Source organism: Antrostomus carolinensis, unplaced genomic scaffold, assembly GCF_000700745.2.
Source record: "Antrostomus carolinensis isolate BGI_N321 unplaced genomic scaffold, ASM70074v2 scaffold39112, whole genome shotgun sequence".
Classification (NCBI taxonomy): domain Eukaryota; kingdom Metazoa; phylum Chordata; class Aves; order Caprimulgiformes; family Caprimulgidae; genus Antrostomus; species Antrostomus carolinensis.
This window is the reverse complement of record NW_010299544.1, coordinates 1-18,510: the sequence shown is the minus strand read 5'-3', so window position 1 is coordinate 18,510 and position 18,510 is coordinate 1. Positions and strand designations below refer to the sequence as shown.

The 18,510-nt window shown below is 35.1% G+C and overlaps 1 protein-coding gene across 1 annotated transcript; it reads left to right on the top strand.

The window, feature by feature from the left end:
* Positions 1–715: 715 nt before the first annotated feature.
* On the top strand, positions 716–15,796 carry LOC104520977 (ubiquitin carboxyl-terminal hydrolase 15-like; the record flags this gene model as incomplete). The annotated part of the gene is made up of 5 exons (XM_010162820.1): positions 716–843; positions 5,700–5,830; positions 8,461–8,587; positions 13,072–13,217; positions 15,735–15,796. Coding segments are annotated over 5 exons (594 nt in total), but the record flags the coding sequence as incomplete, so codon positions are not given.
* Positions 15,797–18,510: the final 2,714 nt, after the last annotated feature.

The window sequence follows — 18,510 nt, the reverse complement described above, 5'->3', positions numbered from 1 at the left end:
GAAATTCTGGACAAAAAGATACAAAATGTAGGTATCGCTGGTCTTAGTAAAAGCCAGAATGGCAACAGTTTAATCTGGGTAGAAATACTGTGGAGCTGAGTTTAGAGATAACCCTTTATATGGAAGTCTGAAGTTGATAATTGTATGAAGGAGGAACATCTAGTACTGCCTCAAAAGCAGAACATTTACTGTATGTATTAATGCTGACTCAAAGAAAGAAAACACTTGGACTCTGGTTCTTGACAGGACTTCAGAGTTCTGAAGTTTTTCAACTTGCATATGAATGTTAGAAATAGAACTCCAGCAGGAAGAAATATTTTACTAAAAGTTATCTCTCATTTTATAAAGGGCTGTCTAATTGTAAAGATTTAACTTGAATCTCCTGAATTCACAAATTGAGAACAGGAATTAAAGCTGATGATATTTCATGCTAAAAAGGGAAATGTTTTTTTGAACTTGCCATTTTTCAACTTCTGATATGCTGCATTGACAGTCTTGCAAAACTGTACTTGCCTCCTGTGATTAGTGGGATCTTTAATTGCCCACAATTGAAGTCCTTGTTGGTAAGAGATGCTGATAAAGGTTAGCAGACCAGACAGAAAAACATTCTCCATTTTGCAGGGCTGATGGATACAAGTGTGTCAATGTGATTAATTGGTACTTTAGGAAGTAGTAGCATGCCAGTAATTAACTTGTGTGTCTTCTTCCGTTTAAGGTATCTAGTGGATAGTCGCTGGTTCAAACAGTGGAAAAAATATGTTGGTTTTGACAGCTGGGACAAATACCAGATGGGAGATCAAAATGTGTATCCTGGTCCTATTGATAATTCTGGACTTCTCAAAGGTAACTGCTTCTGATTGTGTAATAAGCCAGTACTAACATTTAGTGCAAATCTGTCACAGATTGTGCATATTTTTTTTATACTTAATAGTGTAAATGAATCGCATCATTTATGAATGTGAAACTTTTGTTTGTTTGTTTCTTTTCAGACCATGACGAGGGAAATGGAATACATTTCCCTTAAAAATTACAATTTTATAAATAAAATCATTGGAACTTCTTTGCAATTGTGGCAGAATATTTAATAATGTACAAATTACTGGTTTATATTATATTTTAGGATACCTTCAGAGTTGAAATTTAGTCAAGATGACAAATTACTAGCTTGAGTTCACTAAGATTTTTTTTTAGCTTAACTGAATTGGTTGATTTAAAATACCATTTTAAAGTTGAACTCTCAAATTTCTTTTTGTAAATGAGCCCCAAGTCCTTACTTTGATTCTGGAAGAATTGAAGAAGAGATGTTATGCAGTTCAGTGATAATATAAAGTGGTGCGAAATGATCAAGGATGTTATGCAGTTCAGTGATAATATAAAGTGGTGTGAAATGATCAATTTCCTAATTTTTTATGGTCTTTCAGGTATAGTTAAACTCTGTCACTGTTATGAATACTCAGGTCTGCCTGACTTTTGCGGAACGATAGTCAGATTTGTGGGCACAGGTCTCAGATTACTTTCCCAGATATTTTAATCTTTAGGTCAAATTCTGTATTTAATGTCCAGTATTGAAATACCATTAGAGCCGTTAATATTTAATCTACAAAATCTAGTGGATACAAAATCAGGAAGATAATTGATTTCCTTCTCTGCAGTTACAGGTAATGTAATAGTACTGTGTAATTTCTTTGCACATACTAATACAAATTTTTACAACTTCATGGGGTTTATGATGAACTCTGACTTTCTTAATTCAAAACTTCTCAACTGTAGTTAATATCTCATTATTTTACAAGTTAAAGGTTAAAGATGATTGCCTCTTTCATACGACATGTCATACCATGTTGCACTAGTCAGTGTGAATGCACGTGTCTGACAGTGACTAGTATCAATGCCTTTGGAGAAGGTGCTGTATTGTTGTGTACATTTGTATGTTCTCTCCCATCCACAAACTTAAAGGTCTTTTTGCACTAGGTAAGTGACATGTTTTGTTTTCTGAAATGTGAGGATCTAGGTCTTTTGTACATTCTTGTAGTAACTCTTGCAATGAGGCAGGCATGTTCAGGTGATACTTCTCAATTGAAATCAGATGTAGCAAGATCCCTTTTATCCTGAGTAAGGCAGCATCACTTATTCTCTCTTCTGTGTCTATTCATTTTTAAAAAAAGGTGATTTCTAGACATGCAAAGCACTATGCTAGTTGATCTGAGTTATAAATAACTTAATCTACAAATGTGTTCAGTTTGTATTTAAAGTTACTGTGGATATGAAGCCTGTGTTAGGGTTAGCTGTCCAAATCTAAAGTAATTTTAGGGATTTTGCTAAAAGCTCCTGAAAACCTGTATTCTTACCATCATTTTGACACTGCCCATACCCCTTTCAAAATAAACACAACTTCAGGGTTTATGAACTTCATTTTTGCTCATTCATGGTTCTAAAACTGGCTCTGTATTGGCAGTAATATCATACATGCAATTACTGTCTGGCATGTACTGTTCCTGTGTGAAGGCAGTTTTAAAAGTAAGGGCATTAGTGCTCAGCAAATAGTAGCTATATCCTTCACTTCCTGCAAAGCAGCAATCCTCTGTACAAGATTTCCTATATAGCATAAATTGAACCTGAAAATGCTTGGGTTTTAATCCTGTCTTCAGCATGTAGTTTGCACTAGTTACTCTGATACTACTCTCCTTAAGTGTTAGATGAAAATTTGCATCTGGTTTAAAGAATATAAAATAATCCTAAATGGGCATGCTTTCTTAGGTATTCTGCAGTGTAATGCAGTACTAAGGAAAACTATTACTAAATTCAAGAAAGACTGATTCCAGGAAACTGAAGCAGTGTGTTGTACTTGCGTTACTTAAATGTTGCTCCCTTATTTCCAGATTATTTGGATGAAGTGAAAGCAATGAAAAGTAACAGGCAGAGATTTCGGTTGATCTCGACATATGCCAAAATGTTGTTCTGTGTAACGGAGTACACACTTGCTGTCTTCAGAAGAAGAGTTATATTGTAAACTTTACATTAGCAAAGCAAGCACAAGGAAGTGGTTATGCAGAATAACTGATGGTTTATCATAGAAAACTTGCATATGAGAGATTGAGTTGTCAGAGGCAGGGGACTTCTTTGGTGGAATAAGGCTCTGAGAAAATTATGCTCAGAAAAAATGTTGGGGATTTTAGAAAGACAGGAGAGGAATCCAAATTGTATCTTCTCACTATAAACTCCTGTAGCAGTGAGATCAGTGCAGAAATATAGTATTAACTTTTCAAAGACATACATGGACCTGAAGATGTGTTTATGAATTTCTCCCCACACCTTGCTCCTAGTTATAATGGAACCACCACATGCATAGTGTTGAGTGGGCCAAGGAAGAACTGATGGTGGAGGTCGTGAATTGTTTCTTGGATATAGATCTTGCATGTAGATTTTTGCCTAACCAATCAAGGCAGTTTTGAACCAAAATTTGAGTCTTGAAAATTTTACAGATAAGGTGAAACAGATTGAGAAGAAAAAAGGAAAGTATCTTTTAAATAGGTGCATTGACTGAAGTATCATTTATTAGGTCACATTAATTATATTTCTCTCAATGAAGAACTGAATTTTTATTTACCTGTATGTTCACTCACATGTTAATGTGAAATTCCATTTTACTTTTTTGCTTGAGAAATGTAAGTACTATGGCTCCCAAAGTGGAATCCAAAGTCTGAGGTTTTCTTCTGCTTTCCTTTGTTTCCTTCTGTGTTGCTTCTTGCTAAAATTGCAACAAATACTTCAGCTACTTCTGAATTTGATTATCCCCTTTTCTAAAATAACTTAATAATTCTAATATTTATCTGGCTGTATCTTGAGTTTTTTGTTGTTACTAGTGGTTTTTTTGGTTCAGCTCTTCCCACACTGATGATTTTTATCGGAGAAGATGCGTGCAAACCATATAGTACCTTGACTGCATAAAGTCATCTCTGAACTGGGCAGATTACATATTATGGAAACAGTATCTTTTTGCCATGTCTGAGCAGCTGTTGCACACTTAAAATACATGAACTGAGAACAATATGCTTCTCCCATGTTTTACTCACACATCAAGCTGAAGAAGGAAAGAGGCAGTCAGCACCAGTGATAAGGAGCAGAAGAAAGCTGTGCATTCTTGTTTGTCCATATTTTCACCATTTAGGTGATTAAAACAAAAAGCATTGCTTTTTTCCTGTATTTTCCATTAAAATCACAAACCCTTTAAACCAGCTGAAGGTGTAGTAAGTGCAGGTAGAGCAGAGACGTTAGAAATCTGGATATTAGAGACTTGGTAAGCTGAATCTTGTTTATACTTCCCACCAAGAATTGAACACGTCTCTTAAACGTCTCTTAAATGTCCTCAGTAGTGTTGCCCTCCTTCGGAAAAGGTCGTGTTGAAACATGTTTTGTTAAATTCTTATACACAGAAAAAAAATAATAGTTTTTATTATTAAAGGATTTTTAATTTTTAAGTGTGCCTTTTTTAATGCTCAGGACTCTTTTTTTTCTTTTAATTGAAGTCACATTATGCTGTGTTTGCTGAATCTCTACAAAGGAGAAACAAGACAAGTGCAGAAATATGATCAAATGAGAGGACCTTAGTGCTTTTCATATGCACATAGCATGCACTTATTTTTGTCCTTGCAGAAAAATGTAGGTAATAGTATTAATTTTGCTTAAAGTGTTACTTGTAAAAAAAAAAAAAAAAAAAAAAAAAAAAAGAGGAAAGCCAATACTTGAAACAATTTGAGATTATTTAAGGTTACTTCTATGCTCAGTTTTAATTGTGCAGTGTGGAATTCTGCAGTTCATTCACATAGGACAATGAAAATAAATAGACTGTATATTTATTACAGTCTATTTACTCTTTATACATACTCTGTTTATTTTCATACTTCATTAAGTTTGTCATCCACATTCATTCTTTGGAGCTGAATGTGTGGGTCGCCCTGTCCCATCTCCCTCTGTAGAGAGGGATGTTTGCTGGCCTGTAGTGGATACTTCCACATGGAAACACAGCAGTCCTAATTGTCTGAGGCTTACAGTGGCTCAGATCTGGAATCGCCTCTTCTGCATATAGGATAGCTGCTGTCTTACTACTGTAACAAGGGTTGTACCAAAGCTAAAAGCATACAACTTATGTAACAAGTTGTACTTCTTTCAATTGTTTCATCTCACTGTCCCTGTGAAGAATATTCTAGGGACTGTGTTTACAGAGCATGTAGGGTTGTACCATGTTATTTTCCCAGTCTGACATGGAGTGAATGACTTTGAACTGTGTCTTGGATCTACCGTAACTACCCATTCCTGCATTTTGAGTGAAGGATGCAACTAGCATGAAATGGAAGTATCCATGGTGATGTGGGAATATGTGTGAAGTGGTTGGAGAAATGGATTGATTTCTCTGAAGGCTGTGATAGTGTGCGATAACAAGTTAGGTGCTTCTGATTGCATGAGGATATGGAGTTGTGACGTGGGTTAATGAGTTAGGAATGCTACCTGTAATAGATGTGCTATGCCTGAACTGAATAGCTTGCTTAAATAGTTTCAGAAGAGTTTTGTTTTGAACATAATAATACTGATAACATAAATGTGACTCAGAAAATATTTTTACTGTTTATATGAAAAATATTACATTAAAATCTCAAGTAACAGAATTACAGTATTCAAGTAAAAATATTTTCCTCTTGTAGATGGTGATTCTCAGTCCCTCAAGGAACATCTCATTGATGAGCTGGACTACATCCTTTTGCCAACTGAAGGCTGGAATAGGCTAGTTAGCTGGTACACACTGATGGAAGGTCAAGAGCCAATTGCACGCAAGGTACTGTTAAATTACCCACTGGGATTAATGTGATTCTGATATAATCCTGCAAATATGCAGGACTTCCACAGGAATTTATTAGAAGATTGTAAATCCTGGCCTATGATAATCATGTAGATAACTCCTGTTTTAGTTGCTCTATAGATAATTAATTTTTATTCAAATTTTAGAGGCTTAAGTTTTTAATATTGAGAAACGAGGATGGAAAGGATATAATGCTTTTTTTTCTGAAAGTAAGCCCTCTAATATTTCAAGAAGAACTTGCTTTAGAAGCTTGTAAGTCTATTAATGCAAATGATTTTGTAATTAAGTATAAAACCCTAAAACTGTATTGACTATATTAGTGAAAAGCCTAGCTCTAATAATGCTACCACTGGCAGAGTAATTAGTAGTTCTTTTTCTCATAAGCAGAGTCTTCTGTGTTCAGCAGCTTGCTAAGGGATTTTTTTCTTTAAGCAAAAAGCTTACCTCAGCACAAGTAGTAGTGGCTACTGTGGGCTTCTGTCAGTTTGAGATACTTAAAAATCAGTCTTTGAAGTTAATTTCTGTTTATTCCAGCACATGCCACCATTATTATTAAGGTGATATGACATTTTACCAGTTTATTTCTTAAGATTTTCAGGTTAACGATTACAGTTGCATCCTCACTGAACTGAATTACTTAAATTCTAACATATTTTGCTGTGTTTGCCATTTCTAAATTTACTGTTAGGATGTATTCTTTCAGTTATAGCATTCTTTATTGTAATTCCTGAAAAACTGCTGAAAGAATGTTATGATTAGAATTTAGTTTTATATGATTTCTGGTGTAACACAACTTTTTTTTTCCTCCTATGACATGAGAATGGCCTAATTACATGCATGCTGCCTGCTTACTTGAAGTACATTCCTTTCAAAAAAATGCCAGATTTAGCTATAGAAGAAATTTTGTGTCTTCAAGATTCATTTGGTCAGCAATAGAAATAGTTTGTTGGGGGTTTTTTAACATTCTCTTTAATACAGTAAAAGAGATCCTTTTTTAGAGAGACATGCCTGGAATGTTTCTTTTTCTCTAGTTTTGTAAGAGCTGAAATCCATTAAGATGGCTATTCTTTAAAGTTATACCTGTTATCAACTTGTTACTGTTTTTCCTGAAGATGGAATTCAGGAAACTGAATGTTCTACCATCATTGTGGCTAAGTAAAAGTTCTGTAATTTTTTCACTTTGAGGGGAAAATGGAAGGAGAGAGAAGGGGAATTCAATTAACTTGCCTTCTGCTTGGAAGGAACTAACTGGAAAAATACATGGAATGTAAGAAGTGGCCAGGTAAACTGGCATAACTTCATTATTTTCTACCAATATGAACAGTAGTTATCCTCTGAGATCCATATTCTGGTTCAGAATTTTTTTCTGATGCTTTTGTCATTTATTAATGAATCTTTCTCCAGTCTGCCTTAATGGGTTTTTTTCACAGAGGTGAGAGGATGCTTTTCATTCATTCCCTTTGATGCATCAACTGTTTTTGAAATGTGGATCCAAATTTTAAGTTGATACAGTGTTGTAGTTGGTGCATGTCAAATAACATTATGAATTTATGTAATAGGAAGCAGTAATCCTACCACTACAGGGTCAGTTTTATTCTCAGAAATGTCTTAATCGTACTGCACAGTTTTGTTTGCTGCAACTATTTTGTTGTTACTCTAGTACCTGAAAACCCTACTAAGCTGCTCAAATTAAGAGGCGTTTTTATTTAAATGTCATAGTTGGCAGTCGTTAAAGCTAATGCAAATTGCTGAACAGCAATGAAATAATTCACTGACATTTTTTTCCTGAGGCACATGCATACAAACTGTATTTGTACAGCAGACAGCAGATCTCTCCCAGCAATTAGCTGTGGTGCTTCTTTTTTTTCCCCCTACCATATTTGTCAGATGTATCACATATCAGGCCAACAGTTATTTTTGGAGCAGTCTACATGACTAAGTACTGCAGTTACACTTTGGAAGATCAAAGGGAAAAACATTTAAGAGGTGACCCTGAATATTTTTTTCTACATTTTGCTTTTATAAAAAAAAATTCCTGTATACTTGACTATTTTGTAATAGGTGAACATATAATAAGCAACTGTAATGCACAGGTGAAATTTCAAATTAGTGCATTCATTATCAGAATATAAGTGGAAGATTTCTAGGTCTTGTTTAAATACAGGATTTGATTAAAAATGTGATATCTAGATTTTAGTAGTGTGTATTCTGTTTTGATAAGTATTCTTTCTGTGAAAACGAATTATTTATATTTTGAGGAAGGACCATACAATGAATGTGTTTTGAAATAAAAATAACTTTTGATGCTTTTTATCTTTTGATCAAGTATCTTATCTTTTGGTTAAGTATGCATATTTGTGATTTTTCTCTGTAATGAAGACTTTGAAAGTCATGGTGGTGTTATACACAGGTAAGACTAAATTACTAAAATTACTTCTTTGTTTACTGTATTTCTGAAAAGTTATAGGAGAATTTAGTTCTAATTTTTTGCATTAAGTTTCTTACATTCCCTGACCTTCAGTTTCTTGAAGAGTTTTCAAAAATATTTTGAAGTGTGTATATGAAAACTTACTTGGACTGATACCTGATCCCAATCTGTTTTTCAGGTCGTTGAACAGGGTATGTTTGTAAAGCACTGCAAAGTAGAAGTATATCTAACAGAATTAAAGCTTTGTGAAAATGGAAATATGAACAATGTTGTCACACGAAGATTTAGTAAAGCTGATACAATAGGTATGCACAACTATTTCTAACAATATATGACTGTTACTTGTGTTTAAATAGTACTTGGTAGCAAGTTCTGAATAAATAAGTCTCTAGGTAAAATGATAGATGGCTATTGTAACCATTAAAAAGGATGAGACTGGTCTTGTTTGGGTCAAAATTAAAAGTTAAACTATTTGGAATATTTAGGATTTGAAATACATTTTTATTAAAAAAAAAAAATGTGTTTTATTGTCTAGGCATCTTAGTTAACTCTAGAGGTTTGCACTTTTCAGGAGGTGGTGTGATGTTTTTCGTTATCTGTATGGGATTCCATAGTGCTTTTTCTTGGCTTTTGGTGTATAAGAAGTATGTTTTTTCATGTGTTTCCATTTTCTTTCATTAGCCAACATTTTTTAGTCATATATATAGAGAGAGAGGGGTATATTAGGAAACACAAGAATTAATTGAATTTATAAATTAATGTCTAAAAGTGACCTACAAAGGCAGTATTGTTTGGGTTGTGAAGTGGCAGACAATGCACAATCTTTTACTGTAACTGAGTCCCGTATTACACCTTTAACTTACCTTTATTTGTAGTCATTTTGCCTACTCTTTGAGCATTGTGTGGTTTGAAACCATATTTTATTAACATATTTGTCTCTGAAAATAACAATCACAACATATGCAAAGATATTGCTGAGCATATAAACTCAATTTTTGGTGTATTTGTGCTTATGTATCTGAGATATGAGTCCTTCAGATTTATTTGTGCAGTTAGAATTGTACTTTATGCCCTTGGCACTTTATTCCCAGCCATTACTCCTTTTACTTTCTTTGACAACAACGTGGGGTTTTCAGGTTTTGCTTCTCTTTACATTATAGGCAGTCAGTTACACTTGCTGCCCTTTAACTCTTTGCAGATTGCTTGCTTGAAAAACAGAATCATTTTACTTTGTTAAATTTTAGTCTTTAAGTTAAACAAGTAATGATCTGCACTTGTCTTAGGAAAAAAAAACAACTTAAAAATTATGAAATTTATCCTTGAAACAAGCCTTCAGTGTTGTGTGTTAATTGGCCTTTTTGAGATCTGGTTTAACTTTGGAAGATGTACTTCATTATTCTCTAAGGAAACCCAGAAACTTAGAAAAAACAATTTAACATTATTCTTCCCTGAGGACCAAATACAAGCTGTTTTGCAGCTATAGTAAATTTAATTGTATCATTGTAGTTATAGGTAATGGATGAAGTTCTGATACTTTCTTTCTCTAACCAGAAGCAGGGCATTTTGGAATGACTGTTACTTGGAGATGTATTCATTTTTTCTGAACAGAGAGAGAATTACAGTTATGAGAAAGTTGTCATAAAGGGTAATGAGACACAGTCAGACTCACGGGCGACCCTTTCCAGACGCTGACCTTACTTGCTTTTCTGAGATGTGGATGACATGCTCTTGGAAGCCTTAAAAATATGCCCTTTCTGAAGCTGAATCTTCTCATGCAGAGCACCAAGCAGGGCTGTCCTAGTTAGGACATCCAAAAGAGCTTGTTTCTTAGAAGAAGAGTTAGAAAAATTAAAATCACTTTTCAGAGTGAAAGAATAACTGATCCCTGAGATTTTTCTCCTATCATCCATTAATAAGACAGTGATTTTTTATTTTTTTTTAATTTTTTTTTCCTTGTCATTACATTAAGTATATTTAGGGTAGTTCTGGAATTCGTCAGATATATGTCAGAGATACTAGTTCTATCAATAAATAATATGCAAGAGAAATCTTACAGAATCATGTTTATTTTTCATCTTTCCTTGTGTATGCCAGTAAGGGATGCCTTTTCATTAGGTTGAAGACTTATAGTACAAAAGAGTCAATATCAACCCCACTGAGGTGAGTGGACATAAGGTGCTATGGTCTTTTCAAGAAGTTAAATTTTTCTGACCACCATAATTTATTAAGTTATTTACTGCCCTCAAAAGATGAAGACAAGACCTTCCTTAATTCACTTAAACAGAAAGTTTTGGAGCACCTTAAATACCCTGAGTATTATACAATATAATACTCACCTACCAATCTCCAAATTTGTGTTATTCTGGAATACTTTGGCTTTTCTATTGAAACAGAAACTAAGCTAAGCTGTATGTCAGTAAATTACTACAAGGTAGGAAAAAATAATTATAAAGGATGTACCTAATAATTTTCTTGGGGTGGTACTGGAAACATCCAATGTGTTCTTTTGACCTTCTTGGGAATCTCCTACAATTGAGGAATCTTGCCTTGGAGGCAGTGCATATTAACTTTGAGACTGATTGATGACTTATTCTTGCAGGGGTGTGGCTTTTTAATTCTAAAAAGAGAATGAGCTGGGTAATAGATGTAGTTCAGGCAACATTTCAGTGTAGTTATTGTTGCTGAACCTAGAAAACATCAGGGCTTCTGAGTGAAAATGAGTTAATGTTCCATTGAAGAGTCTTAATCATATGAAAGTATGATAAAACTAAGTCATCGGTTAATGCGTAAGCCTTTTCTACCTTTATCCAAGAGTTTTACAAACTGCAGAATGACAGAAAGACTGTAGCCTCTGTTATGGATGAATTAGGTTGTGTCTGCAATGCCATAAAAACAATTCCAAAACTGAGCTGATAAACTTTGTAGAAGATTACACAGGTGGCTCTGCATCTAATGGGCTTTTGGACTTCTGCTAGTAAGTTATCTTGGCAAATGGCTTTGATTCATCTTTTCCTTTAATTTGCTGCAAAATAAAAGAACAGAAAACTTGTCACCCTTGAGGACAATTTATTCTGTAATCTGTGACTAGACTTTCCCTTCTTTAGGAAGCGGGATTACTGTTTCACAGTACAGACAAACATTTTACTAGTTTCCTTTAGCTAGTGTTTGTGATAGCACTAGCCTTTAGGAGACAGAGTTTACTTGTATTAAGATCCACTGAACTTCTCCAGCATCTCATAAAGACTCCTCTGCCTTCCAGGTGGTTTCGCAAAATAATACTTAAATCATGCAGCTGTTTTTTTGAAGGATCTATATGATTTTTAATGGTATATGATATATCCTCTATGAGAACTATAACCTTTAACTCTCAAATTAAACTATCTCAAATTGTGGCTATATAGCTGATGGAGTGAGAGGCATCTTTAAAGGGCAGTTCTGCCTGTCTCTTTTAGACATCATCCTAGTACTAATCGTCTCATACATGGGATGTGTATAATACTGCTAGATGAGAACCCTGTGTACAATATGCCTCAGACCATACATATTTCAATGTAATGTTTTCACTTATACTGGAACAGACACTTTCACTTTAGTTCGTAAGCCAGCACTTCAGTGATACTTACCTGGATGGTGGGGGGAAGAACTATAAAGTGTGCATTGGTTACGTTCATGGAAGTATGTAAAAGAACCTTGGTTTCACAGGCTCAAAATTAGCACAATGACTAGTAGAGTGGAACATGCTCTTCCCAGAGTCTTGAACATAATGTGCAGTCATCTGATAGAATTGATGCTCCCTGTTAAATAACAGTTCTGTTAGTGAAGCTGGAATATGTTAAAAATCAACATAATAAATGTTAACTTAGTACTTGCAAAGAAAACGAGCTACAATGATCAAATAATTAATTGTCATGATATTAATAAAATAATGAAAAATTATCTTTTGTAAATTATTTTAGTGAAATTCATTGATAAATGTGGATTTTTCTTTTTAAAGATTGTTGCTGACTAGATTCATTCTTACATTCAAATGTAGTTATTTGAAATCATTGGTTGAGAATTGATTCAGAGAGGACATGTTGGTTTGTTGGGTTTTTTTAAAGTCAGCAAATCAAGTCACAACCTTTTGTCTTGTTTATAGCACCTACCTTGCCTACGTATCATCTCTGTTACAGAAACAGGTGTTCCAGTCTAACACTTGCTTTCATACTAAAATGTGTGTTAACTAGTAAAGAAGGAAAATGCGTTCAGTTGCCCACAATATGGACAAATTGTATATATTGGCCAGTTGTCATGCATTTCACAAGCCCATGGCTGAAGTTTTACAGAGTACTTTTAAGCTTCAGGTCTGATTTTGACTTTTTGTGTTTAACATATGATTTAGTTTAGGTAGAGGAACAGAATGACTTGCCCTTCTGCACCTGGTTTTACTTCCAGACTTGCTTCTAATCATTCCCTACCCACCCACACTCCTGTGTAACCACACTGAGAAATTAGTAGATGGGTACCTAGGTACCTCCTGTCATCTGTTTTTTGTCAATTTGTCATTATTTGGTCTGCTTTGCTAAGAGATTCAGGAGGGAATAAAATAGTTTTCTGACTGTTTCTGTTTTAAAGGCAAGCAAACCAGCAACTTGCTGCTTGTTCTACATGATGTGGTTACATGGCTATTTCTAGTTTCATTCATATTCTGAATATAAGAAAAGAGTAGGTGATTCTGATGCTTTATTTGGCCTTATATACTCTTTGTGTAGAGAAATGCTAAACTTGTGTTCTCTCCCTTTCAAAACAGATACAATTGAAAAAGAAATAAGAAAAATCTTCAATATTCCAGGTGAAAAAGAGACCAGGTTGTGGAACAAATACATGAGTAATACTTTTGAACCTTTAAATAAACCAGACAGTACCATACAGGATGCTGGTTTATACCAGGGACAGGTACAGTGTAATATTCTTTCTCTTTTTGAGTATGTTTCTATGTTCATAAAAAGTAGCTGTACCCAATGAATTTTCCTTCTTTTTAAATGAAAATCACCTCCTAATAGATTGTGTTAGGAATAGAGGATTTTAGAAACAAATTCATCAAAATAAAAGTAATCTTTGAGTGTATTTTCAGGATTAAAGATTAGTTGAACTCTCCTGATGAATTAAAAGTAAATGAACATAACATTGCTGACTTGAATTTGGTAAAACCTGAAATAAAAAAATATTCCTAGTATCTATGGGTTATGTTCCCATAATGAAACCCAAAATCTGGAGAACATTTTAGGTATTCTAAAAGAATAATGTCTTCTACTCAAGTTCTACGGTCCAGATTTTAGAAGAAAATTCAGAAAAAATGAAAATATTTCAGTTAAGAACTATAGAGACAAAAGAACTTTAAAACCTGCTTTAGCATGAGACTATATCATCACTTTAAAATCACTTTATGGGAGGATTTTTACAAGATAATTTTTTCTACGTTTCCAGGTAAATATAAATATTGGCTGTTAAAGCTACACAAATATAAATGCAAACTGATTGAACAATTTCATTGTTAGAATAACTTTTCAAATTGTTACATTGATTCTTTAGTCTTCAGATAGAGTTGAATGTTTTTTCAACAGCTGTAACTCATGCTGTTGTGCTACAAATATGAATGGATGTAATTTGATGGCAGTAACTGTAGGTGAGATTATGTTGAAGTATTTCCTTTTGCCTCGAAGTACTTGACTCTAACCTACTTACCAGAAGTATTTATGCTGTGCTTTAGTTTTCTTTTATGGCATGGAAGGTAAGTAATCAGTCCACCAAAATAACAGCTTGAACTATTGTGCTCTTTTAGCTTCATGCTGCGTGCACTTAAACCCTAACACAGGTAATTTTAACCATGCAGAGGTCCTGCTGGAAGAATCCACATCTCCCATAAAAGATTTGCGTCAAAGATGTAGCTTGCAAATTGCCTCTATCCCAGTAAAACATTAACTATGAAGCAAGCATGGTCTAATATAACCATAAAAAGATGTCTAGGTGACATCTGTACTTTTAGCAAAACAAATATTGTTCAAAACTGAGTTTAACTGTAGTTTCTGAAAATGCTAAATGTCTTGGTGGACCATGTGTGTTTGGTCAGTTGCACTTGTTGACACACAGGGTTGTTATTTTTCTTGCTGAGCCTTCTAATCTAATTATAGTTATTCTGACTGTTATAGTCTATCTGACCTAAGAGTAATTTTTTACTGTGTAATTCTAAACTATGTATGTGATTGAGTAAATTAATGTTTTTAATTTATCAGTTGGTTTCTGAAGCGAGCCTTTAAGGGTTCCATTGAACTTTTAAGTCTGAATCTTCCTTTTATTTAGTAGTTTCTTAGAGACAGTGGAAGGAAACATGGCAGGATCTGTCTTACAGCATTTGTGACCTAAGGCAGCATACTGCTCTTTTCCAGATAAAAATTAGTTCATGACAGAAAGGTGGTGTTCAGTGTCACATCTTAGTGTATTCAGACTGAAAATTACATCTTCAAGTGACAGCATGACTTATACATAAAATTTTGAGCATAAGTACATATGTGAATGTATGTCACCGTGTAGACACATACAAGCATAGCATGGCAGTTAATTGGCATCCTGAAACATCAGTGTACAGTATGCAGAATTAGTTACATTGGAAATTAAGAGTTAGATTCAGTTTAAATCTTTGATTCTAATTGCTGTTTCAGATGATCTAGGCCATCCCAGCTGTCAATCCAGAAAGGCATGAGCTTTTTGTAGGTCCTGTGTCATATCTGCCAGCATAGGGCAGATATCTCAAATACCCAAAGGCGTTTCAAATGGCACTTGATGCCTGTGTTTAGGACTGAGTGTTCTGTACTCTTTTGTACTAATAACAACTTGGATGAAATTAATTTTATTAACCAACTGTCCTGTGGGAGAATTATTATTAGATGAATGCTTTTGCAAAAAATGCAGGAGTAATTAGACAGGTATGATTTTAAGGATATCAAGGCACAAAATGGTTTGGTCTGGGTTTTTTTTTTTTCTTCTTACTGATCTGTGTTGTGTGAGAGGCAAAATTCCTTCAGGAATATCCCTTCCTTAACAGGGCTGTTGTGTAGACATGTGATTGCTATAGATTCATAGATGCTGTTTAGCCATTGCAGGTCATCTTCTGATGTCCTTGAGGGGCAGGGTATTGCCATTTTATCCATAGATTGTTGAGGCATAGAAATATTAAGTAGCTTGCCCAAAGTTGCACAAACTACAGTTTTAGAAAAAAGAAAGGTTAGAGAAGAAAGTGAATAAGCAAGAGGAAGGTGCAGTGTAATTGAATGGAACATTCTTGAACCTCAGGGAATATACACACCAGTCTTTTCTGTCTCAATCACATATCAGCAAATCCATTAAAAAGGTATAAACAGAAAGCAATCTACTGATACTTCTATTTCAGTTTTCTTATTACACTTTTTGTGGTAGGTACTGGTGATAGAACAGAAGAATGAAGATGGAACATGGCCAAGAGGTCCTTCAACTCCTAAGTAAGTTGTGAATTTAAGTCATGTTATTCTCCATAGCTTAACCATTTTCACATGTTACTTTGCTTCAAAACCCCCTAGTTTTAAAACTGGCATTTTATTTTGAAAATAAGCCTTCAGATGTTTTAGCTGAAAATATACTGAATCGTGTATTTGTTCTAAGTGCTGCACATCCTAGAACATGACATAGTAATGGTGGATTCCTGCATGTACATTGCTTAATTTTGTTAATTTCAGGCAGTGATATATGTTATCCTGCTTAAAAACAGAAAAAAAATCCAGAGTAGAAAACTGCAAAACGTAGCTTATTTTATTTATATTTCTGTTTCAAAGCATAGCATATCTGTTAGGTGAACATAGATATATGTATTTTATCAGTATTTTCCTTCTATGTAAATATTTTCATGAATAGCTTGTCCTTTTATCTCCAGAGTACAATATTTACTCATAAATATTATTTAAATTACATTACCAACATGTTGCTTTTGTTCGTTGTTGAGCTGTCATCAATTAACAGAGCACAACGTTCTTTTTCTGTTCTTGCTGCCATTATCAACAGCACCTTGATAATGGCAAGTTAGTAGAAAGACTTGAAAAAGAAATGGATAAACTTTTTTAATACTGTTCTCAGAATCTAAATCGTGTTCTTTGGTTTTGAAGAACAGTTGGAACTAGTTACTAGTAAACAAACATGATCTTAGCCTTACAAATAAATAGCTGTGTTTTTTCTCTTTATTGCCTGGTTCTTGAGCATAAAATCCTTTTAAGTTCCTTTTATTCATTTTCGTATTCTCCATTCATGTAATTGAGGTTTACTGTTGTCTTAGAACATTTTTATAGTATCATTGCTTATCATTTGAAGAACAGAGATTCTTTTCTTTGGTGTTTTATCTCAAGCATTTTTATTAGGAGCACTAGCTTCTGTTAAGTTGCTTAATGAAGTCTGAGTTCAGTTTAAGCTTAGAGGAACAGTATAATCTTGCTTAGCAAGATGTTATGACACAAAGAATTGAGAATGTAGAGCAGCAGAAAGAATAGGATGCAAAATACTTGAAGTTTAATCTCTGACCTCAAAAAGCATCCAGTAGAAATGTAAATTCTGAGTCAAATTTCAAATGTAGATTTTGAAGGTTAAAAGAATTTAGGTAGCTCAGTGTCATGGATTCTTTTGGAAGTTTTGTTAGTTTGGTGGTTTCAGCCGCAGCTAAGACCATGCGGTCCTGCACTCACTCCCCTGCCAGTCAGTGAGATGGGAAGAGAAACACAGCAAAGGGCGTGTGGGTTGAAATGAGGACAGGGAGGGCTCGCTCACCAATTATGGTCACAGGAAAAACAGACTCAACTCGGGGAAGAAAAAAATCAATTTAATTACCAGTCAATCAGAGCAGGATAGTGAGTTACAACAACCACATCTTAAAACACCTTCCCACAGCCCTCCCTTCTTCCCAGACTCAAATTACTTTGCTCACAATTTCTCTACCTTTTCCCCCCACAGTGGCGCAGGGGGACAGGGAATGGGGGTTGCAGTCGGTTTGTCTACGCTGTTCTTTTCAGTGTGAGATCCCTCTCATGGGCTACAAGAGTCCAGGAACAAAGTGTTCCAATGTGGGCTTCCCATGGAGTCATGAACCTCTTCAGACACATCTCCTGGCTCCAGCATGGGATTGTCCATGGGCTGCAGACAGGTTTCTGGTCTAGCACACTGCCTCCCCCTCTGCTCTGGTGTTGAGCATGTCTGGGGTCTCCTTGCCCAGTCACAACTGCCCTTGGGCACAGCTTTCTGCTCCAGCGTGGATTCCTCCATTGCCTACACGTGGGTATCTGCTCTGCTGTTGAACTTCCATGGGCTGCAGGGTACCTCATTTACCTCCTCCTACTCTTCTGCACGCTGATCCTGGTGTCTCCAGGTTCTCTGTCTTCCTCCTCCTTCCTCATGGCAACTATGCTCTTCTTGTTTAGACCAATGGTCTATTGTTCAAGTCAATGGTCTCTCCTGCTGGTTCTCTCCTCCTTCTTTTCAAAACAGTCCTTCCCCTCATAAATATTGATTCAAAGAGGCGTTTCCCTATTGCTGATTGGCTCAGCCTGGGCTAGAGGCGGGTCCACCTTGGAGCAAGGGAAGCTTCACAAAGCTTCTCACAGGGGCCATCACTCTAGCCCCTTCCACCGCTGCCAAAAATGCCCCCACACACACACAAACACAACGCAGGTAGGAAGATATTCTTGGTGATGGTACCTGCTTTTGTTCTGACAAATTTCCATTCCACTTTATGGAAAGCATTTAGAAGCAGCATATAAATTAAAGAATATATCCTGGAAAATGTTTGATCTGGGGACAAGTAAAATGATAATTGGGAATACTGGTGTCAGAGGAGGCTCTAGGTAAACCAGTAAATGAGGATGAATAGTTTTACTGTGAAGCTCGGGTATGTTTTTGATATTTGGCAGCTATCAGAAAGATTCATTGAAGTTTGGTATTCAGATGCACTGCAGTATTGGAAGGTTTGCAAAATTTAGTGGATTCAAATAGAAACTCTCAACAAGCAGTAATGGGGACAGGTTTTTACATCTTTTTAAAACTTTATGAAAAATCTAATAAATGTTTAAAAGGGTAGAAATATTGCACACTTGCTTTTGTGTCTTCTGTGTGAGATGAATTAGGAATATTAGTTTGTCATCACAAATAGATACCTTCCTACAGTCCTGTTATTGGTCAC